Source organism: Acipenser ruthenus, chromosome 2 (genome assembly GCF_902713425.1).
Source record: "Acipenser ruthenus chromosome 2, fAciRut3.2 maternal haplotype, whole genome shotgun sequence".
In the NCBI taxonomy this organism is placed as follows: domain Eukaryota; kingdom Metazoa; phylum Chordata; class Actinopteri; order Acipenseriformes; family Acipenseridae; genus Acipenser; species Acipenser ruthenus.
The window spans coordinates 3742526-3767736 of record NC_081190.1 but is presented as its reverse complement, the minus strand read 5'-3'; the positions used below and the strand labels follow the sequence as shown (position 1 = coordinate 3767736).

Here is a 25211-nt window from a genome sequence, read left to right as displayed (position 1 = left end):
ATAGCACTGTTCTCGCCTGACCTTAACACCAGCATTCTCCTGTGTACAGATGTCTGGACACAGAAAGAGAGAGGAGTAGCACGGCACTTTCTCTGTCTTTCTCTCTGGCTCTTTCTTTTCTTTCTCTTCTGTCCTTTCTCCTCTTTCTCTTCTCTTTTGTAACAATTATAATTATTATTAATATGATTTCCACTTAAATCTCTGTTAAATTATGTTTATGTTTCATCCTGTTTAATTTGTGAAAACCAATAACAAAGTATAATAAAAAGTCCCTCCCGTGTGCTCCATAAAAGCAGGAGGTGAAAATCAGGGTCATGGCGCTGTGTTCGACTGATACAATTTAGAGCAGAGCACTGCACGTATGCGTCTACTCACTGAATAAAGTTAACCGACTTGAAGCAGCTACCCACAGCTCGAGCAGATTGAGCAGGCAATAGCTGAGGTCTGGTGAGTGCTGGATTGTGACGTATAAACCCATGACCCTGGCACTTCCAGGGCTGAGCTCCCCTCGCCGTCAGGGCTGATTCTAGGAAAGTAATGTTAGATCTGAACATTCACTGCGACTTGGAGGAGGAGATGATGCCACCACACTGTTTGAGAGACACGAGAAGATCCAGCAACTAGTTCAGCAGGTTTTGCGGCTTACCAGAGGCAACCCTTAACCTCGATTCAGAGGGGTGAGGACAGGCTCTCTGCTCGACTGTTGGGCGTTTTGAGTATCGTTTAGCGTGGACCTATCAGTGACTTACTCTGTGCGTTCTTTGCAAGTGAAAGGAATGTAAGCGACTTCAACAGTCACCACCTAGGTTTATGTGTGAATATATGTTCATATTGGTAGTGCATTTCTCAGGGATAAAGTGGAGGCATACTTCAATGCTTACAGACGTGCTCAAATTTGTTGGTACCCCTCCACAAAAAACGAAGAATGCACAATTTTCTCTGAAATAACTTGAAAATGACAAAAGTAATTAGCATCCACCATTGTTTATTCCATATTTAATAGAAATCAGACTTTGCTTTTGATTTTTTAATCAACATAATATTGTAAATAATAAAACAAACGAAAATGGCATGGACAAAAATGATGGGACCGCTAACCTAATATTTTGTTGCACAACCTTTAGAGGCAATCACTGCAATCAAACGTTTTCTGTAGCTCTCAATGAGACTTCTACACCTGTTAACAGGTAGTTTGGCCGACTCTTCCTGAGCAAACTGCTCCAGCTGTCTCAGGTTTGATGGGTGCCTTCTCCAGACTGCAAGTTTCAGCTCTTTCCATAGATGTTCGATAGGATTCAGATCAGGACTCATAGAAGGCCACTTCAGAATAGTCCGATGTTTTGTTCTTATCCATTCTTGGGTGCTTTTAGCTGCGTGTTTTGGGTCATTATCCTGTTGGAGGACCCGTGACCTGCGACTGAGACAGAGCTTTCTGACACTGGGCAGTACGTTTCGCTCCAGAATGCCTTGAGTCTTGAGATTTAATTGTGCCCTCCACAGATTCAAGGCACCCTGTGTCAGGCGCAGCAAATTAGCCCCAAAACACAGAGCCTCCTCCATGTTTCACTGTAGGTATGGTGTTCTTTCCTTTGGAAGCTTCATTTTTTCGTCTGTGAACATAGAGCTGATGTGACTTGCCAAAAAGCTCCAGTTTTGACTCATCTGTCAAAATGACATTCTTCCAGAAGCATTGTGGCTTGTCAATATGCATTTTAGCAAATTCCAGTCTGGCTTTTTAATGTTTTTCTTTCAAAAGTGGAGTCCTCCTGGGTCTTCTTCCATGGAACCCACTTTCGCTCAAAAAGCGACGGATGGTGCGATCAGAAACTGACGTAGCTTCACCTTGGAGTTCAGCTTGTATCTCTTTGGCAGTTATCCTTGGTTCTTTTTCTACCATTCGCACTATCCTTCTGTTCAATCTGGGGTCGATTTTCCTCTTGCGACCGCGCCCAGGGAGGTTGGCTACAGTTCCATGGACCCTAAACTTCTTAATAATATTTGCAACTGTTGTCACTGGAACATCAAGCTGCTTGGAGATGGTCTTGTAGCCTTTACCTTTACCATGCTTGTCTATTATTTTCTTTATTATCTTTTCTAAGGGATACCAACAAATGTGTCCAGGCCATTTTAGAATATCTTTGTAGAATAAGCAATAATTCATCTCTTTTCACAGCTTCTTTGCTTTATTCTATGACATACCAAAGGCATGCAAGTATACATGATAAAATAGCTTTTAATTTCATCACTTTTCAGGAGGAATGAAGCATTATTTCAATGAGCTGTAAGGGTACCAACAAATTTGAGCACGTCTGTACATGCAGTACAGTACTGTGTGTCACACTTCATTTGTACATGTATCTTATTCAGTTGTGGTAAATCTTTGTTAGCACATTCTGCAGCACACATTATTGAGAGTATGAGGGGATATATGGGATATATTGTTTAGGGTCCAACTAAATGAATCTATTAACTTTTGAAATTACCCTCATTTTAGTTATTCTCTGCTGTGTACCCTTCCTGTTTGACTTGGAAATGGCATATTTAAATGTTTTACGAAGTGTTTTTTTTAATAATAAAAAAAAAACCTTTTAAATACATTAACACACAACAGATCATGTCTATGTAGTGTAATAGATTAAAAGGCTCTGTGTCAAAAACCCAACTTTCTACTAATGAATAGACTCATCTTTGATCATCATTTATAAATGCCAAATTCGTTTAGCAGTGAAGTGGTTGATTTATATTAGGTTAGTTGCTTAATCCGGAAAAAAAGATGCTGCGGCCAGATTTTCATTAAAAGTGTGAGAGCGTGCATGCGTGCGTGCGTGCGTGTGTGTGTGTTTGCGTGCGTGTGTGTGTGTTTGCGTGTGTGTGCGTGCACGTGTACTTGCATGCTCTCTTTTTTTTTTTAAACCAAGATTACACAGTGCATAACTGTTAATTTAGTGTTTTAACTTTTCCATGCAAGCGTGCAACACATTGCAGATTAACACATCTTAACTTTCTGGAAAATCTGTAGCATTCATTTGTAAAAGAAGTGCATTTGAATATTAATAGTTTTAAGAATTATCTGGGTCTGTTTTGTGTCTGAACTAACATAATTGCTACTATATAAAAAAAAAGAGTAACTAGTTTTAGATTGAGAAGGGATTTTAGACTTCTAGGTTATGCATTTGTGATAAAAAATATTTCCTTTTTAAAAGCACATTCAATTGTATTTTATGTGGCACTAATATTACTATCAATATTCCAATTGTTTATGTGCCATTTGAATGTGTTGTACGATTGATTTAAATATGAAAGACAAGCAGAAAGCCTACAAACGGAGACAGTTCTTCTTAGAATGTGGAAATCCTGTTTACGCAGTGGGACGCAGTTTTCTGGCATGTAGTAACAGAGGCTTGTTTTTTCTTTGTTCTTTTCCAGAGTGCCGCGGCTGCTCCCAGTCCAGTGCTAGGAAACATTCCCCCAGGAGATGGCATGCCAGTGGGGCCTGTACCGCCGGGATTCTTCCAGGTACAGTACAGCTAGCAAGGATACTCGCGAGTCCAGCAGCCCTCCTAGTCTAGCTGCAAAACCCCAACAACACCAATAACAGTAAAATAAATAATGTCATGACAGTCATTGAAATGTTTTAGAATAGAAATGCTTACAGAAAGAACATATTTTCAAAGCGTTTTTTTTTTTTTTTAAATCCTCTTTATTTAATCAAAAGTCTAAGGGAAGGTTACAAAACAAGAAAAAAAAAACCTTTTGAAAAATAGGAGTTATTTAAGAATGTGGTAAACGCTTTGAAAATACGGCCATATTCTTAAATCTGTGTATTTTTAACAAACTGTCTGTGTTGTGATACTTTCACGCTTACAGCAGGCAATGATATTTATAATACAGACGCAGAGATCTGTTTGAACAAAAGAGTTAGCAGCTATCTTGCATGCTGTGCCTCTACACTTTTAAAGCAACACTGCACATCCTGCATGTAGCAGTAATTACAATTTTGACACGCTTATATATTGGGGGTCAAGTTAACTGTTCCGTGTGCAGCTTTACTGCCTAAAACACAAGTGGGTTGATAATAGCTCTCGAAGACTTCCATATATGTGATAATTACTGTCTTTCAAATTGGTATTAAATCACCAAAACATCATCCAGTTTTTCACTTTTTATAATCCCATAGTTTATAAACTAAATGTAATGGTGAACAATATAAATTCCTGCTCAAGAAGGAAGCATGCGTTCCTTCAGTATTACTTCATGGTGGGGGTGGGGCATTTCTGAATGCACAATTTTTATCAAAGTGTTCTTTTAAGGATTACAAAACAAATACATGTGTTTTTTTAACCTGAGAAGTTTGATAAGCACATTTTACCCTCTTAATATTTATGTAACAGCCTTGTACCATGCTTGCAAAATTTTAATCCTAACAGCTGGAACCATGGATTAAAAATGTTGCTTTGTTTATAGAGACTTAGAAGTCCGATCTTCTGGATGTGAATTCAGCTTGTGTGATTTACTTGTGTTTTATTTGTTAGCCTTCTCTTCAGCTAAAGAGGCACAGGATTAGCGACGGGCAAATACATTAATTTTAGGGCTGTCAATTAAGCCTTCAAATAGCACTCGATTAACTGGGCACACAAAATCGAATCGTTCAAGTAAATATCGATGATTGTAACGCCCACGTACATTTCACTCCATTCCTCTCCCCGCGACGTGATTATTTTAATGTCATTGCTGTTCAGTAAAAGCTTATGCACAACAATTGAATGCAAGGGGTAATTACGCCTTGGTAGCATCACGAGAAATAAAAAAAAAAAAAAAAACACAACAACATTCACAACAAGGCAAGTTTAACATGGGGTGTTACTAAAATATTTATTCTAAACAGATTACAATACTTTGGAAAGTAGTCTATATAAACTAGACACGAGTTTAGGAAAACGTCTTTTGTTTATTCAGTGACAGCTGCAGCATCACACATTACATCTTGTTGATACTGTACCACCTAACCTTCACTATCTGTGAACCACACAATGTGGAAATCCCTGCCTAAAACATCATAATAATAATAATAATACATTGATTTACTTACCACAACATGCATACCCAATATAGGTCAACGTTATTGAATATTGTTAAATACACATTATATAACAGTTCATTTTGAAACTCCAAAGAAGTGTACAGTGAGCTTTCTTCAATGTGTACACTTTATTGACAGGCTGTTTGCCAGGAGTACAAGCCTGTCGTCCTGCTCTGGATTCAAGGCAGCGCGCTTTTTATTTATTTACATCGAATAAACAGAGGGACTACTTACAAAGCATTTTCCAAACTGATTCGCTGGTAGGACGGAACCATCAAATGAGATGCTAGTTAACACGAGCAGGAAAAGAAGAGCACGCCCGCTGCTTGTCTGTAAAATACAAACATGTAATTATTGAATCGATTATCCAGTATTTATATCGATGTGTATAATGAGGAATGGAATCGATTGAAAAATCGGTTTTCGATTTAATCGTAGCAGCCCTAATTATATATATATATATATATATATATATATATATCTCAAGTGCAGTTATTTATTTATTAAGGGCATGTATTTATCCAAGTCTTGCGTTTGAACCAGTTTACATTTGCTCTTACTTATAGAATTGGCAATGTGTTCTTCGTACAAACAAACATGTAGTGCTGGGATGAATATTTGAACAAGCACTGCTGCAGAAATGACCATGCTTGCATCCATTCATATAACACAATTTATAAATGACTGTTTTTACTGTAACGTGTTACACATTATACTGTTGACTTATAGCTAATTCATCATTAAAGTTTAAATACAAATTTTGAAAGAATAGTGAAGCATGTTTGTCCCAGCAGTACAAAATACTGTACCATGTGTGTATAAGATGAAGCTGCTGTTTAATTAAACACATCTTGTATCTGAGAATATTCATGGTGTAAAACATAGATTTATTTTTATCAATGAGAGAACCCAGTACCCTCCATTCACCTGCTGTTGCACATACCTGGTATTTTGAATAAAGCTCACTGGCATTCTTTCCTGTGGCATTGTTTTCTAGCAGTAGAGACTGTTTGTAAGCTTGCTATAAAATAAAACCTTTGGAAAACAGATTTGTATTTTTCGCTCTCCCATAAACATTGCATCTGCATTTTGAATAAAACAAAGCCAGTGTTTTTTTACCAGGCACTCAAGCATGTAATATCATTGAGTTTGTACTTCAGTCACCTGGGACACACTGTGGAGGCTTTGACTCTTATAACACTAGCAGGGTACGAAATGCAGCAAAAAAAACATGGGGATAGTTATTTTTCCGTTCTCAAAAAGAGAGTTCTGGGGAATCCGTTCTGCTAATGCTCATTGTGTGTTGTGCATCATCATTTCTGAGCCCTGGCGTTAACCCTTTCCTGTTTGAAGCCCATGTAAGAAGGAGGGGCTCTCCCTCTCGATTGAGCAGCTGTGCGGGCACTCGTTGTACAGAGCTGCCACAAGCATATGTCCCAGGTTGCTTTGTGAGGGTCTGACGTTGTAATTGCACTTTTGAAGCGATTTCTCTCTCAAATGAGGGTAGTCACTATATGGGGTAATAGGTGAATTACACTCTGGTTGTTTTAATCGTGGTCTGACCATGAAAATAGGTGGCTTCTAAAGTATTTTGTGAATTAATGGCTTAAGAGTATGTAGTATTCTTAGATCTGAAATGTTATTATAGTTTGTTTATGTAAAATGATCCTTTTTTTTTAACTGAAAAATGTTATGATTCTTATTTACTTAATTTAAAAATGCGTTATTCAGTTTTAATTATTCGATGATTGCTTTCTGACCAACTGTGTTGTTTGTATGTTTTTAACTGTTCTTTAATTATATCGTGCATGACTAAGTACAACTAGAACAGTTAAGAAAACCAGAATAATTAGGGACTGTGTGATAATGGGGTGACATTGCCCTCTAGTGGTGGTAATGTTTTTTAAGCCAGGGTCTCATGTCAAGGGAGGTCTATGGTGGTTATACTTATACAGTAGCAGGCTCGTGGTAGAATTTTAAAAAAGGACACAATAATGGAGTGTAGTACGCTAGAATGTGTTCTGTTTCTTGGTACACCTTGCAGTTATCTTCTAAGCAACCCTAATCCTTCATGATTTAGCCCAATAATTCTCCCCGATCATTGATTGTGGCAGTTGCTGTACCAGCACGGTGATTCCAGCCCGCTCGTCTGATGATTGTACGTTCAGGTTACTGCTGACCCTTTCAACAGCTCCCTGATGGCCGCTTTGGAAGATTTATCTCTCGTCAGTACAATGTATTCCCTTAAGAAGGCTGGTTCCAAGTTTGAGAACTCGTTCTACTGCATCACCGGACCCTTCTAATGCAATTATCTTAAATACTATATGGTTAACTGGGATTTGTAAATATAACAGCAGAAAGAAAGAAAAGCTATGAAAATGTCATGGGGGGGGGGGGGGGGGGTGACCTGTTTATGAACTGAAAGCTAGTTTGGCTTTACAGTAATGGTCACATGCTCTTTTATGTGATCAGTGGGCAGCTGTAGCAGGTAAAGGTGAATTGTAGGGTGTTGGGCGTGATTGACCACGTCCAGAAGAGCTTCTGGGTAAATACTATATTACATGTTTTGTTTTCTGTGGCATTTAGTTTTTTATGTATTGGTCATTAAACCAAAAGTTACCTCTGGGGCTTACCTTGCAGTTCATCAGCGTATTGCAGATAAACATAATTGCAAGTTCAGATGTTCTTGCAAATCTGCCACTGTTGTTGCTCGTGCACTTTGACCTTTTGATCTAATACGGCTGCCATCATGTGTTTGCGTGAGGTTTTGAGCTATTGGTTTCATATTTGGTACAGAACTGTATTCTATGATTTTCTTGTTAAGATTGATAAGTCCTTTGAATGGCATGTCTCCACAGTGTAGTGAAAACAGCAGTGCATGTTTGTGCTTAGCGTGACGTTGTAATGAAATTAGCCATGTGCTTTTCTGAATGCACATGTGTTTTTGTTGCACCTTGTTTATTACTGGACATGTGTACCGTGTACTGCTGACTGCTACATTTGAAATACTGTTTGATCCCCAATGATTAGATCATGCTTTTTTGCTTTCAATTTACTGTAGGTGGTTTAGTGAGACACAAGAAAAAAAAAAACCTGAATGTGGCAACCTTAATCAGTAGTATTTTTTTTTTAATCCATATAATATAAATACCACTAATAAAAAGGAAGGAAATTCCTGTTAGTTAAATAAATGTAGTGGTAACTGAAGTTGTATTGTAGACCATGGCGATGTCTAAGTGTCAACGTTCGTACAATTGGTAGAGCATTGGTTAATATACAGTCCATACTGCAGAGTGCTCTGGTTAAGATATAAACGATAAAAGCAAGTGTCTCTTGCTTTTACATTGGTGACCCTGTGCTCGGGTCAGTACGGTAATCCTGTGACTCAACATGTTCGTAGGACAGCTGGCAGTGCCCACTCAGTGCAGATTAAACCTCTTTAATGGCAGCCAGCAACCACTCACAAGCTAATTCTCTTGTTTGTTGCTGATGTTCGCTTCTTACTGTTACAAGGAATGCAAACCGGTGAAGCCCCTGTCTCTTCTGTCTTCTCTGCAGATTACAAGTGCATTACCACTGTGCTACATCAGTAAATTAAATGAAGCAACAGCAAAAAAAGGATACTTTTTGAATATCATTAAGTGAAACTGAAAACCATACCGCAGTCCTTTTATTCCTCTAGTGGGCTTTTCTAAATGATATTTAACTTTTTCCAAAGCGTGGCACAATTTGAGTCTCCTGTTTCCTAGCAGGCATATCATTCCGAATGACACTTATTGTAATTACTCTTTGCAGTCATTCGGAGTAGTAATGGGTTCTGTTGCTCAGATATGAAGTTAACATTTTCCTCTAATCCTGCCTTTTGCCTGGCTTTGAGCTAGTTTGGAGATAATGTAGTCTATATCCGGAGCTCCACCGAGTCCCCACTTCAGACACCCCTCAGCTTCCCAGTCCACAGGCATCAGTGCTCGAGGTAAATAGCTTACCAGATCAAGGCTTGATCTTGAATTAATAGCTTGAATCTAGGATCTTCAGGATTGGAGTTGGAATTGAAATGGTCAGTCCTGAGAGTATCTTAGGGCCAAGGTGGCTGATTCATGTGGTGGTCAGTTGCTCGGAGCTGTGGTCTTATCGGAATCCCATTGGAAGATGAAAGCTCGCAGCACCAACCACTACAATAGCACTTGTTTGCTTTCGTGTTTCCTTGGGAGGTGTACAGGATAAGGTACATTTAAGAGGAGCGAAGCAGTGGAGTGTGGTGCTGTACACACTGACCTTGAGAACTGTGAGTGGCATTCTCACTTCTTACTGTACTCTATTCAGGGGAAATGTATTTTTAAACACACATCACAATGTTTGTTTTTTAATATTTTTAACCACAACATGGAGGCATCAACGCGTATATTTACTTACTAACGGGAAGATCGTTTTTTTGTTTGGGGGGTGATGAGGGGAGGCTAGCATCCCTAGTTATTACACATGAATGTGATCTCTTCGGGATAATAATAACAAAAACATGTCAAGATTCTAAAAACGCCAGTTTGTTGGCATTATTTGTAGTTCCCACAAGATGAGGTTCAACTGTATTGCCAAACGTGGGCGCCATCACACTTTGGGACGTATTCACACTTTACATATTTGACATTTCTGTGTTGTAATTTGTGAATTTCCTTTTCTCCATAGGGACCTCCCGGTTCACAGCCTTCACCACATGCACAGCCTCCACCTCACAGCAATCCCATGATGGGGCCTCACAGTCAGGTAATAATCCTAGACTACCACTCCTAGACAAGCCGCACAGTCCTAGACTAGACGCACGCTCGCAGAACAGAACAGTACATCCTAGTGACATGCAGTACAGCACCTTTCCTTAAGAAATAAATACACAATGTTGTGCCATATATGTATTTTAAAATTAATTGAAAACAATTTGTCCAACAAAACAAACAAAAAAAAAAACTTTGGCCCTGTATCAGCCCAGTGGAGGAGGGCACAAGACAATGCACCAGCCCCACTTCCTCCCTTATATAAAACCATATACTTTGTCTGTTTCCCCTGTTTAAAGTTTGTACATGTAAGTGAGAGAGACCTGCACAGAGAAATAATGGTGCTTCACAATTGTAGTACCAAACAGTCTTGGTAAATCTGTTTTTGTGGTTTGCTTCAAAGTAGATTGATCCGTCGAGAGGGCTTGCTGCTGTACCTGGCAGCCAGGTAGAGAGAGGATAAGGTGTAGCCCTTTTCACGTTTGCATTACGGTTAATTCATTGCTTGTAAACGCTTTACTGTAATAGGGAGAAACAATTGCGAATCATTTGTCACCCTGTCCAGAGTTACCACAGAGATGTTGACAACGTGCCTTTTTAATCCTCTGGAATACTGATGTCAACACATACAACATGCACCACCTGCTTTCTATTGTGTTCCCCTTGAAGGTTATAAAAGTAGAACGCAACACATGTTTTATTGGGAAGCCAATTAGGGAAGAAAGCAAATGGGCAAATGTTAGGATTGGTTCATCAGACTGTAAGACTACAACAATGAAGATGCCTCAGCAAGTTTTTCAAAAAGGTTCTTCCTCCATTTGTAAACTACTTTTGCGTGAAAGTGCCATCTTTAATCTGATACAGTATGTGTGTTTGAAAGCATAATACCTGCATTGTAAACATTATATCCAATGTGTCTTCGCTGCATCCTGGTCTCCCTGCTTTGTTGTGTGATGATGCCTTAAAGCCTGCAGCTACGGGAGAGGGAGAGGGAGAGGGAGAGGGGGGGCCTCCTCAGACAAAACATGCAGTCATGTTAACAAGATTCCCATTGTTACATTTTTTTTTCTGTCTTGATTTATAAAGACATAAATGGAAAAAGGTAAATGGTGCATAAAAACGGCACATAAATCATTATGCTACCCCACAGCTAAACACTGTGCTGATATTGACCTACGAGCCAAGATTTTCTTGCATTACAATTGCATTCATAGTGTGCAAGTGCTGAATAACACGCAGGGGTCAGCCTCCATTTCCGACAGCCCCCCATGTCAAGTGGGTTGTTGTTGCACTGCGGATTGTAATGTATTCATGTGCATTATCATGAGCTTTGTGTTGGAAGTCTAGTGACAAACAGGATATTGTTGTATTCTGTACCGTGACTGTATTATATCTGTGTGAAGTTGCACTGAGTTTGCAGTAGGAGAGAGATCTGCATACAAGTGCTGACCTGACCTGGCTGAAAATTTGACATCCGATGGGATCAGAATGCAAAGTGGTATATTGTAGATGGAGTTTGGAGTCCAGATATACAGTACAGACAGACTTTTTTTTTTTAAACACAGAATGATGAGGGTATGGAATAGCTTTCCAAGCCACATTGTTGATGCTGAATCGCTGGAATGTTTGAAGTTTTGGGATCAGTCAATCGGTGTCTAATTTCTCACTTTGTTCTTAAGCCTGAGTGATGAATTCCAGTGGTGTTGAGGAGTTGGAAACATTGCGGCCTCTTCAATCATATTCAACTGTCCAGCTACCTGCCTTGCCCAGGCTGGTGCTCAGTGTACTACAGGACCGGCAGTCTCTTCTTAACTGGGTTTTTTGTTTTTTGTTTGTCTTTTTCTTATTTTGACAGCCGTTCATGTCGCCTCGTTACCCTGGAGGTCCTCGGCCGCCCCTCAGAATACCGAATCAGGTACTGTATCCATCGTCTTCCAGCGTCAAACACCCTCAGCTAGGGATTTATTTATCTATCGCAGATTGTACAGACCTTTCATTCGTTCACTACTGTGAGGAGAAATCCCAGGAACACTGCGTTACGTTAATCATTTGTTTTCTTCATTGTTTTATATTATTAAGTGGATAAACACTCCATCAGTCTCTCACAAGCCTTTCCGTTCTCCCTGATCACTGATCAAACAATGTCCTGTGCCGGGTCACATTCAGCTTTCTGCAAAACATAAAAGAAGTGCTTTTTGAATGGGTGGTTTTAATCGTTGTCACCTTTCAGTCGTGCTTTTTTTGCCGTTCAGTAATACCGGAGCGTCTCACCTCCATAGAGTGGGGGGGCCATCCCCTGTTGTTATCCGATGTATTTCTAGCATATTAGATAGCATTGCATTTATGTGGATCATAGCTTCATGATGTGTATTTACTATAAAATAACCTGGACAAACCAAGAGGTCTGATTGGCTCACTGAAACGGATCCCAGGCCAAGGCCACGTGATGATTTTCTGTATACAAGCACATGGATCTAGGATAGGAGGCTGTTTGGTCCAGTGGTTAAAGAAAGGGGCTTATAACCAGGAGGTCCCCGGTTCAAATCCCACCTCAGCCACTGACTCATTGTGTGACCCTGAGCAAGTCACCTAACCTCCTTGTGCTCCGTCTTTCGGGTGAGATGTAATTGTAAGTGACTCTACAGCTGATGCATAGTTCACACACCCTAGTCTCTGTAAGTCGCCTTGGATAAAGGCATCTGCTAAATAAACAAATAATAATAACAAATAATGGATCTGGATCTCATTAGGATAATGATATGCTGTTGTTCTGATAGTGTTATTGTATATGTTAGAAGACATTTTAGGAGCACAAGAACACATTTGAAGGCTTGTTGTTGTAGGAGATAACCTAGCAGACGTGTGGGTTTTGTTGCACAACACTGTTGTTGCTTACTTCTACCAATGGGATCAAATAATTTGGGTTTTTTTTTTTTTTTTAATATTCAGGCATTAGGGGGAGTCCCAGGAAATCAGCCATTGCTACCAAGTGGGATGGACCCGACACGGCTGCAAGGTTAGTGTGTTTTATTTTTTAAAAGGATCAATCACTAAATGAGACTTGGCAAATAAGAAATGAGCTGGACACAGAATAGCTGATAGGGTTTGGGCACAGCCTAGGTAAGGGATATGCACAGCTGACAGGTGTTCTGTACACTACTGGATGTATCAATAAAGCATCTTAGTCTTGTTGCATGATCGTAGGTAAACAAAGAATGGCATGCTGTGGTGAGATAAGTCCCTTTGACTGGGGACAGATGCATCCTTTGGGTCAGGCTGACATTCTGAGGCACCGTACGTGCATGGTTTATAATCATGGCACTTTTTATTTGATATATCATTTACATGTAACTGATTTCCACTCTGAGGATTTATCTGGACTGACTATTCTCTGTATGGTACCAAGTGTTTAAGTGGCTGTGTAAAGCTAGTAAAGTATGTTAACCCTTTGTGCTGGTATATTAAACAGACAACCTCCTATTACTCAAAAACAAATTCATTATAGTCGTGTTTTTTTCTTGGTACTGTATAAGCCAGTATTTAGAGATTCCGGGTGAAAACGACCTACAGCTTTTGTAAAATCTGAGAATGAAAAGCCTTGGTTATAATGAATCTGATAAGCAGCGAGTCAAACGCCTGCTGCTGTGGTATTATGCCTGCCAAGGTTGTAAACATTTAAATGGTAAATAAAAATAAAATCCTAATTGTCCTAGTATTTCACGAAATGTTTAACCAAAGTTATGCTGTTTTTATAGGCATCTTGAGTTGATTTTCACCTTGTTTTCAAGTGCAATAAGTGAGCATTGTAAACCACTCTAATTCAGTACTGTTTGTGAAAAGCAATGTCCACATGTAAAGGTGGCTATCAAGTCTACTTTTTCAATAAAATGTGAGTTTAAACAGTAAAGGTTTAGACCTCGAATATATATTACATGTGCATCGTAACACCATTCATGCCATTTAAAAGCTTGTTAAATTGTTTTACTCAGGGCATCCAAGCATGGGCGGGCCAATGCAAAGAATGACTCCACCTCGAGGGATGGTCCCGCTAGGACCGCAGGTATGTGGGCAACAGCTGAAGGATTTCTGCAGCAAAATAATTCCATAATGACATCTTCAGCTCAGCAGCACTGATTGATAACAGCAAAGTGGCTGTCAGTTATTACATACACTCTTTTTGTTATTTCCAAGGGCAACATTTGATACAATATGTGTAAGTGTAAATGTAAGGTGCACTCCAGCTATTACAGTCCCCAAGGGATGGTGTAAACCAGTACTTATTTGTTGGCTTCTTTTAAGTCAGTCCTTTTATGGAGCGGTTGCCAGAACTGACTGGAATCGGTTCAAGCAAACCTGTGATCTCCCCTCGTCCTGCCAGCTCGCATTTGTTTTTGTGAACTAGTATATTATAATTGCTAAGATTTGGTGATCAGTAGAAAATATCTGTTTCCAATACATCCAGTTTGACATTCCCTTTTTCAGTATCGTTTAACCTCAATCAGGGTTGGGGTCAATCTCTTTTTTCAATTCCAATTTCTTTTATAAAATTAAAACACTTATTTTCTGGAAATGGCCAAAATGAGCAGTCCCCAAACAGCTTCGTTTTCTGTGTTCAGCAAAAGCAGAATAGAGAACACCTGGCTTCGAATGTCTCCTCACTGCTGCAACCCGCGTGCGGACTACGGAGGACCACAGTCCAAACTCAGGCATTTACACGAGCAGGTCCAGTAGGTTAATTTACCAGATGCCTGGAAGCTCAATGATACTACACACTGCAGTGGAAACCTTTTGAGAAAGAACCGCAACGTGTGCAGTTGAATTGCCCAGTTTACAACAATGTGACCTGTGCCACCTCAAACCAGGTGGAATATTCTGGAAATACAGTTTTTAAAACAATTAAGAGATATTCAGAGATGGGCACTTGAGTCATGTGTATAGGACACTCCTGGACTAACTCATTTCTAGTATGCATAATAGATGCCAGACAGTGGTGATCACACCCCATAAAGATATACAGCATAGAGGGTTGTCAGTTGGGACCCTTTCCCAGCATAGATTGCAGTGTCTGATGTTTGCAGATTCCCAATACCTCACATCCAACATGATACTTGTTTTGCATCAAAGTGACTTTACACTCTAGTAGATGGGTATTATCTCAATATAGGATTTGGGATTTTATAGCGCTTAACGTACACATCTCTGAATATCCTATGATTGTGTGGAGCCAGTGTGGTTTAGTTTGGAGCAGAACCCATTGTGTGTTGAGGTTAATGGTGCCCCTACTGTACCTGCTGTGAATTGTCCTTGTCAATGGGAAGTGGTTGAATCCCAGGCTAGATGCATCACGCTCTGCTCTGCCTTCAGCGTTACATGGTTGTGCGATTCTACTGCTGTTTACATTGCCCCTTTTATTTCTTACTTGCCATTTCCTAAGGGAATCATTAACATGCTTTCCTTTCTTTCCCCTTCCTCTTTGGTTTTTGTTTTTATTTTTGTGGTTAGTCTGATCCTTGGTTATCATTGCAGAGCTATGGAGGTGCAATGAGGCCCCCTCTGAATGCTCTAGGTGGCCCTGGAATGCCTGGGATGAATATGTAAGTGCAGAGCTCTCCGTTACAAGAAAAGCTTTCTCTTTGAAGCAACCAGTGGTGTCTCAGTGACTGTACTGGAATAAACACAAATTCAAAAACCCCATTGGTTAGCCATCAGAACTGTGAATTTCCTCTGTATTAGCCCTTGTTCATAATATTTACTGGTCCACTCATATTCAAATTGTTCTGTGAGTCTGTTACTTTACATTTGTTTCTTCAAATGTTTTTCAACAAAAGAAGGCTTTTTATTTTGTATTTTATCTGTGATAAAGGCAATCAAGTTAAGAGGATAACTGGATGATGTTGGGGCTTGTTGTACGTTTAACCCTAACCCCTGTTTGTTTGTGTTGATAAAAACTTCGCCAGTGTTTATGGAAAATTAATTACAGAGTTTGACACATATTGCAGCTAATATTAACTAAAATTACCCAATATCTCATCTCTTTAGGCAGCTCAATGTAATCTAATGGGGTGTTCAAATTGTTAAGGAAACGGTCCGGTACATTAGAAAATTCCAAGACGGTGTTTCAACGTTGTGCATTGGACATTTTTATCCTATAAATATTCTTCATGCTAAGTCCTTAAAAAAAACAAAAACAGGCTTGGTAAAATTTGCTTTAAGGAGCCCTTGTGCTATTCTGCTAGTAGTGACTGAATGTTGTATTTTAAAGCAAGATCACAAAGAGTAAAAATCTTTTTTTTTTTTTTTTTTTACTACAGTAGGTCTTACAAGGTTTAGTGGAGCACTGTTAGCACTGTTAGCGCTGTCACACCCTCAGGGACTGTAGAGTTTAGTTTCTCACAAGCCCAGATTGTTGGCTGGTGAGGAGCCAAAGCTTGTTTGGTTGTTTGAATTAAACCCCCCATCTGTCGCTACATTTTGCAGGGGTCCAGGAGGCGGCAGAGCGTGGCCAAACCCTCCCAATGCCAACTCGGTAAGTACACTTCAAGGCGATTTTTCAAAGCTTATCAACCTCAAAGTGTGAATTACACAGAAAAAAGCAACTGCCCATCCACATTTGACAACATATACATGTTGTCAAGGGGTAAAACTGCAGTGTGTGCTTTAGTATAATTGCTAAGATGTTCTATAAGTATAGAATATACACAGTTGTCTACAGAGATGTTATTGAATTTGATGAATTTGTTGCTTATATTCTGTGTATGTAATCTGAGCCCTGTTTTGTCTGGAACAGCCCTCTAGTGCCTCTTTTCCACTGTACAACAGAGCTGTGCCGGGGCTGTACCGAGCCCTCACGGTGTGGTTAAGAGGAGCCTGGGTTGTTTTTCCACAGCAGAGCCGTGCCGGGGTCGTACCGAGCCCTCACGGTGTGGTTAAGAGGAGCCTGGGTTGTTTTTCCACAGCAGAGCTGTGCCGGGGCTGTACCGAGCCCTCACGGTGTGGTTAAGAGGAGCCTGGGTTGTTTTTCCACAGCAGAGCTGTGCCGGGGTCGTACCGAGCCCTCACGGTGCGGTTAAGAGGAGCCTGGGTTGTTTTTCCACTGTACAACCAAGCCGTGCCGGGGTCGTACCGAGCCCTCACGGTGCGGTTAAGAGGAGCCTGGGTTGTTTTTCCACAGCAGAGCCGTGCCAGGGTCGTACCGAGCCCTCACGGTGTGGTTAAGAGGAGCCTGGGTTGTTTTTCCACAGCAGAGCCGTGCCGGGGTCGTACCGAGCCCTCACGGTGTGGTTAAGAGGAGCCTGGGTTGTTTTTCCACAGCAGAGCTGTGCCAGGGTCGTACCGAGCCCTCACGGTGTGGTTAAGAGGAGCCTGGGTTGTTTTTCCACAGCAGAGCCGTGCCGTGCCGGGGTCGTACCGAGCCCTCACGGTGCGGTTAAGAGGAGCCTGGGTTGTTTTTCCACAGCAGAGCCGCGCCGCGCCGTACCGAGCCCTCACGGTGCGGTTAAGAGGAGCCTGGGTTGTTTTTCCACAGCAGAGCCGTGCCGGGGTCGTACCGAGCCCTCACGGTGTGGTTAAGAGGAGCCTGGGTTGTTTTTCCACTGCAGAGCCGAGCCGCGCTACTGACGTCACACGCAATGAAAGACAGTTGTTATTAATTATTGTTATTAATGAACTCAGTTTGCGAAAAGATGAGCAAACAAATGGTGTTAAAAAATTAATAGACCAGTGGTACAGCTGTATCTTGTATCGCTATATTTTGTAAATATATTTAGAAATGTCTTTATAATCTACAAATTTTACTGATTATATCGACTTACTAAAGTTCAGTTATTTCTTTTGAAGGGGAAAAAAGAAGGCTTTAAAAATATTATACAAATATACAAATATCTTTGTTTAGGTTCTTAAAAAAAAGAATCTGTGCGAACGCAACAAGAGCCGCAGCTGTATGTATGGTACAGCTGTACAGTATTTTGTTTGACTATATTTTTGTAAATAAGTTTAGAATTGTTTTTTATTTTCACTTTTTTTTTCTTTATATTAATACAATAAAGGTCAAGGATGACAAATTTGGTAGAATTTTGTGTTTTTGAGTGTGTGAGTTAAGTGTACTGTACCCAGGGTTTATGTCCATTTGTTTCAAATCGTCAGAAGTTGGGGCATAAACTTTCTCATTTCTGACATACAACTTCAGATCTTCCTGAACACGTCTATCTGCCCACAGAGAAACTAGAGCCTGCACCTGGCTGTACTTTTCTCTCATCACACTCACTGCCCGCCATGTTTGTTGTTTGTCTTTGTGGAGTATACTGACTGATGCAACGTAATGACGGACATCCTTAACCCCTCCCCTGGCTCGGCGTGCCTCGCAGCCAGATTCAGATGTCTTGTGAGGCTGGAGTTTCACGGTTTGGTTCTCGTTCGGCTCGGCAAATAGCCAGCGGAGAACCACCCATACCCGTACCGTACCGAGCCCTCATGGGTCGGATGTGCCAGTGGAGAAGGGGTATAGGGCTACTGCTGTACCTGTAGCCACTAGCCATAGTTATACTGCGGGTTAACCTAGTTTGAGCTGCACAACTTCAGTGTGCTTCATATGAATACAAGGTGCCACATACCAGTAAAACTCTACAGCAAGTTTGGTTTGGCAGTTGCAGGTATTTCCATATATTCACAGTAATGATGGCATGGAATGCCTTCATGACACAGTTATGTGAAATCCATATAAGAGCTTAGTTAAGCAACTTCCAAATCATCCAGTGTCATTCTGAGCAAGGCAGTATTTTCTGCAACCTCATAAACATGTTAAACTAATACAAATCATCTATCAACGTATTCCCCTCTGGCACATTGGCTAAGTCGTAGATTGTGTGCTCCCAGATCAATGCCCACGTTGCTTCTCCTGTGAACTGACTCGTCATATCGTTTGCTTGCTTACAGTATATCCTTCTGTATTATGTAAACAAAAGTAAAATAGAACAGCATATGAGTTCGTCGTTGTATAGTGTGACCAGGTGAAATGTTTCTTTCTATATTTAAATACTAGTATGTTATATATTTATATAGAGAGAACCGCTTATCCAGTTGTGATGAAACCATATTTTGTGGTAATAATTCTTCTTGGCTCATGAATAGCAGATAGATCGTTTGAAGCAGCTCCATTATAAAACGTCCCCCTATTTGTGTTGTTATGAGGTCCCTAGGCATGACAAAAAATACAGCTAGTTCTTGTATAATATGCTTTGCGTTCTGTAAGAGTTTTTCAATGCATGTCTTTGTAGGGCTGTGGTTTCTGCTTGGTATTTTCGCCTGACTGTCACTGTTGCTGATGATCTCCTTTGTGTTTTGCATTAAAGACTCTGCCTGTATAAATATTTGATTAGAAAAATAAATGTATTCATGATGGCTAGCACCCTGGTCAGAATGCTGTTATGTCAGTTATAAGGCCATTTAGAGCAGAGGTTCCCAAACTTTTTTAACTGAGGCCCACCTGTTCAGCTGCATTAGGCACTGCGGCCCACTATTAGCACTCCTTGGGAAAATTGTCAAATTAATAACATTTTGTATGCTTAAACCTGTAACATTATAAATATACCTAATCTAAACTGACCTTTATTCATTTGAATAAATATTGTGAAAGATGGAAATCACATAGAAAAGCACAGAGCGAAAAATAAAAAAATTGAAACACTTTAATTATAGTAAATAAAATAAATTTCAAAATCTAAACAGATGTTTTTTATCAAACCTTGAAATTAGGCACCTTTGTATAATTTAATATTTTAGAAATGCAGTTATTTTTCTTGGTCGTCAAAGAAGAAAGAAGTGCATGTCTCATATTATTCACATTCATAAACACCTGAACAGGAATCACTTTGAGTAAAACCAGTACAACGTGCACAAGAATATAACTTAAATCCTGTGTAACTAAAACATCCAGCCGTTACCTCTCACGCTGAACTGCGGAAATCGAGAGCCTGCAGAAGATACTTTTTTCGCCACTACTCTGCAACCAAATACAACCAAATACAACCAAACACAACCAAACACAACCAAACACAACCAAATACAACTTGCAAAATCACATTCGGTTGGCTTGCAACATCCCCCCCCCCCCCCCCAAAAAAAAATAAATCGGAGTGCAGCTCCGCCACTTAACCAAAAGAAAACTTATGAAAATAAATCCATCTGCAGCGAAATCTGAATCCATCTGAAAAGTTTTTATTATTATTATTGTCCAACAAAACATATTCTAGCGTTATTTTAAGACAACTGAACGAGCCAGTAATCAATAAAATAGCAGTATATCCAAACATTTTAATAAATCAATTACTGGTATGTAGCAAGATTTATGAGTTTGATTAATAACTTGATTTAGTTACTATTTAAACATATATCTCAATATTTAATATTTGAAATGTTAATAGCTAATTAGTCACAAAAACATATTCATCATAGACATCAATTGAATTTTCAAGTGAATGTTATCAAGTACAAAAGTTAGTATGAAAACGTTTCTACAAAAGAAGAAACCCATTCCAGCACCTCAAAACTGAGCCCACGGTACAAATGAATTCAAACTCCTGTATCTGCCTTTTTTGTTCTTTATACTTTTACCATTAAAATATGTATTTCTTTATGGATGTTTTGAACGTAAAATAGTAGGGAGCAAACATTTAGCTCGGTATGTATTTGTCTTGGTGTGTCCTACTTGCCAACTTGCTCAGCATCACACTGTTTTGATGGGAGATGCAGCTTTTAAATATAAAATATGTCAGGGATGCTACCGCATAATGCAATTTCACTATTATTATTATTATTATTATTATTATTATTATTATTATTATTATTATTTGATCCAGTCACAGACAGTGGATAATATGCATCCTTTCTTCTGTTTCCAGATACCATACTCTTCTGCGTCTCCTGGGAATTATGTGGTAGGTGATGCCAGTAGTTCCCAGTCTAATGCATCTTTATTCAAGTGGAGAAATAGCTAGCCAGATGTTGCAGAGAGTGCCTTGTGTATTGGCTGAGAAGTGAACATCTGATTCATGTGTTGTTGTTTTTTTTACTGTTTTGTTTGCCATTTCCAGTGCATATGTTGATGTTCATTTGTAGAACAGTAATCAGTCTGGTCCAAATTTCCTGGAGCTCTGCATTTTACTTCAGCATATGGTGCTGCAGCAAATTGTTATCAGGAACAAATAAGAAGAGACAGATGATTGCTGGGGACAGGCTAGTCCATTAGAAATATAGAAGTTACAAGCAAATAAAATCAGTTTGCAGGAATCAAATCGAATCGAATACAAAGGCTGTAACTCTATTAAGAAAGAAAACCAACAGCAAATATAACAGCAGCTGCAGCTTCCATATAAAAGCATACGTTATGTTTTAAAGTGTGGGCGGGGGTGGATCTTCATTGCCTCCAGATATGTGCTACTGTTTCCTGTAGCACTACACTCTCTGCAGCTGGGCTCGGAGGACTGTGTGAAATAATGTCGTAGGATCTCACGGGAGAAGGAAGGTGCCAGGTTGAATTCTTGCTCAGAGATAACCTGACACTCTCTCCCAACGTCGTGGATTATTCTTTAAACTAACACAAAAATAAGTCAAATAAATAGAACTAAATACGTTATTTATGTTTCAAGGAAGTAACATGCAACCATAAACACCATTGAAAGAAAAATAAACCCCCTCCCAATGAAGAGTCAGCTGAATTCATGAATCCGTGCAAATTGTTAGTTAAAATTACAATTGTTCAAGTAAGCGTGATGGAGGGGGAGGGTAAAAATTCTGTTTTTTGTTAATAAATGACAATAACAAAAATTAAGAATTTCGTATTGGGGGAAAAAAAACGTCTGCTGTCACTGGGCCTGTTTTAATATGTGAGACACACAGGGGTACTCTTTAGGATGCTTTTCATTCCCCAACCAAACCTAGGAAAGGCGCTATAAAGAATATTATCCGGCACGTCTGATCAAGGTGAGAGTGTACTTTCTCTTGTTACTCGTATGACACAGCAAAGAGTGAGTGAGAAATACACTTACAAACATACATGATCATACGATATATTTACTACGGTATTTGGGATAATTTTCTTAATACATGTGTGAGATCCTATCTTATCGTTTTTTCATTTTCATTTCAAATAGCAGGACTAGAATAAGTGATATAAATATATTATACTACCTGATGTTTTGGGAATCAGAAAGCTGTTCTATTGAGCTTTTGTTTTCAGTGTGTAATTCTTCTCTCTCTCTCTCTCTCTCTCTCTCTCTCTCTCTCTCTCTCTCTCTGTGTCTCTCTCTCTCCTCTCCTCTCCTCTATCTCTCTCTCCTCTCCTCTCCTCTGTCTCTCTCTTCCTCTCCTCTCTCTCTCTCTCTCTCTCTCTCTCTCTCTCTCTCTCTCTCTCTCTCTCTCTCAATTCAATTTCAATTCAAAGTGCTTTATTGGCATGACTTATTTTCCACAGTGTTGCCAAAGCAATTACATACATATTATGAAGAGATGCATATATATACAAACAAGGAACCATGGTAACAAAATAATAATAAATAAAATAGAAGATAAATAGTAATAATACATAAATTGAAATAAATATTGAAATAATAATATTGAAACTATTAAATTGCGTGCCCCTCCGGTTGTGGCAGGTGGCTACATATTTGGCAGCCAGTGGAGCTGTGCGTCCCTCCCCTAGGAGGACAGCAAGTTTCTCTGAGTCTGCCATTTGTCTGAAAACAGGATATTCTCCTCTGTCTCTCTCTCTCTCTCTCTCTCTCTCTCTCTCTCTCTCTCTCTCTCTCTCTCTCTCTCTCTCTCTCTCTCTCTCTCTCTCTCTCTCTCTGCTTCACCCGTTGCATATGACATGTTTGTTATTGTGTTCGGTCCCCATAACGACACTGTGCTGTTGGCTCCTGTAATTCTCTGAATCCCTGGTCCTGGTTCTCTCTTACAGGGTCCGCCGGGAGGAGGAGGTCCTCCAGGGACACCCATCATGCCCAGCCCAGCAGGTACACACTTATTTAGGACTCAACATGTTTACAACCTATTTTAAGCACCATCTGTTGATGCATTGTGAGAAACGGCACAATTGTCAAAGGTAGCCGGTGTGGCTAGCATGCATCCTCTTTGAAAACTTTTTAGAGGAGCTTCCCTTGTGAAAGTTTACCACAGTAAATTTGCAGAGTATTAGTCAATTAGCAGACACTTTTATCCAAAGCGACTTACAGAGACTAGGAGGTGAGGTGAACTATGCATCATCATCATCATCATCATCATCATCATCATCAACTGCTGCTGCTGCTGCTGCTGCAGAGTCACTTACAATAGGAGCTTGTTTGTTTTACGCCTCATCTGAAGGATGGAGCACCAGGAGGTTAAGTGACTTGCTCAGGGTCACACACAGTGAATCAGTGGCTGAGCTACGATTTGAACCTCCTTACCTATGCTTTACCATGCTTTTGTTATGGTAAACTTTAGTGACAGCTGTTGTATGTCAAGTGTTTTGGTCAGTCAGTCGTTTGCTGCTTCTGCTGTGAGTCTGACTTCAATGCACTCGTTCGTTTGGCTCTGCTGCTGCAGGTACCCTTCAAGACGCTTGTTTCTCCACACTGTACAGTGATGTTTTAGAGCAGGACAGCAGGGTTTGAAATTCGAATGAAAGTGAACAGCAGACAGATTCCTCCTGTCGTATAGTATTGGGTAGATGTTGAATTACTCCGAATGCTCTCACAGCTCTGGATGTACAGTAAATCCTTTGGAGAATTCTCCAGCAGTGGAAAAAAGCTGTCCTGATCGATTCCAGCAAGCACATCCTGTGTGACTCAGCAGTAAATAAACATTTACCTGCAGCTGAGCACTGCACCAGAACCGCTTCCATCAGCTCAACTGCTTGTTGGTATTTTGTTTGTTTTTTTGCCTAAAGGGACATCATTTTTTTTCTCAGGGTATAATGAAGTCCTCCAGTTTTTTGTCCTCCTGTTTATTGCTAGTTTCATACAGTTAATATTGTTTAATACCACAATGTTATTTGTAGCTTTGTTGGCTCCCCCTGCTTCACAGTCAAGTGTTGATGCAGGCGAAGTCAACAGAGTTGAAAGATCACAATGCCATGTGATTTCTCAAGATCAGGTTAAAAAAAAAGCTATAAAGTAATAGAAAGCAAGTCAGACTGAGTAACAGAGAAACAATTATTTAAAAGAAAGAAAAAAAAAATCTGAATTCATGCAACCATCATATAAGGTAAGAGAGGAGTAGAAAATACATGTGTATTATTTTACTGGATCTATTTCCAATAATGAGTTCAAAAAACCATTTGAGTCCTGTAGTTCTTCATAAATGTCCTCTTTCTTTTTCAGACTCTACAAACTCCGGTGACAACATGTACACTATAATCAATTCAGTTCCCCCTGGAGCGAACAGGTCCAATGTAAGGAGATACCTGTGTCTTCCTGTGGGTTTACATTCAGGGTTTTCCTAGGGATCTTCAAAACTGTTTGCACATTTTCTATAGGCATCAATTCTGATCCAGTATGTACAGCAATACAGGATATTGTAAAACAAGAATTTGTGATTGGGGCAAACCATGGCCCAATCCTATATCAGGTACAGGCACCATAAAGTGCTCTTCAAATGTATGCAAAATAGTGAGTAAGCTGTCTCTCTAGTGCAGCGGCACCACATTGATATAGAAAGACTGGTACTGTACGTCATTGACATGGTCATTTGTGTGTTCAGGGATACCTGAGCAAAGGCTAGGAGAGCAGTTACATTGATAATTACTGGAAAATGCAGAACATTTTGAGTACTGGACATCTGAAATGGCTTACTCACTAATATCTTCTATATAGTATTTGTAATGATTGATGAGTATCCTGTTGGATCCTGATTCTCCTTGGATATAGAGCTGTTTGCTGTTTTTGAATTCTCTGTGTATATCTCAAGACATTTAATAAGCTACAATGACTTACCAATATTTAAAAGACCGGCATAGCAAAATCCACAATAGAAAAAAGAAAGATCCAGGCACTACCTGAAAGAATGCTGACAGCCCGCTGCACCACAGCAGGAACAGTGGTCTGCTGCATGAACCGAAGCCCTGAGCTGTTTGTTTGTGTGTTTCGTTAACAGTTCCCAATGGGCCCCGGGTCAGATGGCCCCATGGGTGGAATGGCAGGAATGGAACCGCATCACATGAATGGGTCGTTAGGTAAATATCAGGAGGGACGCTTTCCAAGTCCTACTTTCTTATTTGAAGATAGTTCTTCAGATGAACCCTTTTTTTCCTTGTCTTTTCTGTGTGGTATAAAACCTTGGTTAGCACTGCTTTAAGTATAGCACTTATTATATACAAGACTCTCACTAATCCT

General features: G+C 39.9%; 1 protein-coding gene across 8 annotated transcripts in view; it reads left to right on the top strand.

Moving 5' to 3' along the window:
- LOC117403691 (single-stranded DNA-binding protein 2) overlaps positions 1 to 25211 on the top strand; it is a 108704-nt gene that overhangs the window by 74127 nt on the left and 9366 nt on the right. For 2 of the 8 annotated variants that reach the window (XM_034928279.2, XM_034928273.2), the window contains exons 5-15: positions 3427 to 3516; positions 9764 to 9841; positions 11702 to 11761; positions 12796 to 12862; positions 13836 to 13906; positions 15349 to 15440; positions 16324 to 16372; positions 20742 to 20777; positions 22799 to 22853; positions 24201 to 24271; positions 24973 to 25051. In XM_034928279.2, coding sequence (XP_034784170.1) covers positions 3427 to 3516; positions 9764 to 9841; positions 11702 to 11761; positions 12796 to 12862; positions 13836 to 13906; positions 15349 to 15440; positions 16324 to 16372; positions 20742 to 20777; positions 22799 to 22853; positions 24201 to 24271; positions 24973 to 25051 — 748 coding nt within the window. The remainder of the gene's footprint in view (positions 1 to 3426; positions 3517 to 9763; positions 9842 to 11701; positions 11762 to 12795; positions 12863 to 13835; positions 13907 to 15348; positions 15441 to 16323; positions 16373 to 20741; positions 20778 to 22798; positions 22854 to 24200; positions 24272 to 24972; positions 25052 to 25211) is intronic. The other 6 variants (XM_058986770.1, XM_034928275.2, XM_034928281.2 and 3 more) reach the window with 3 other exon arrangements.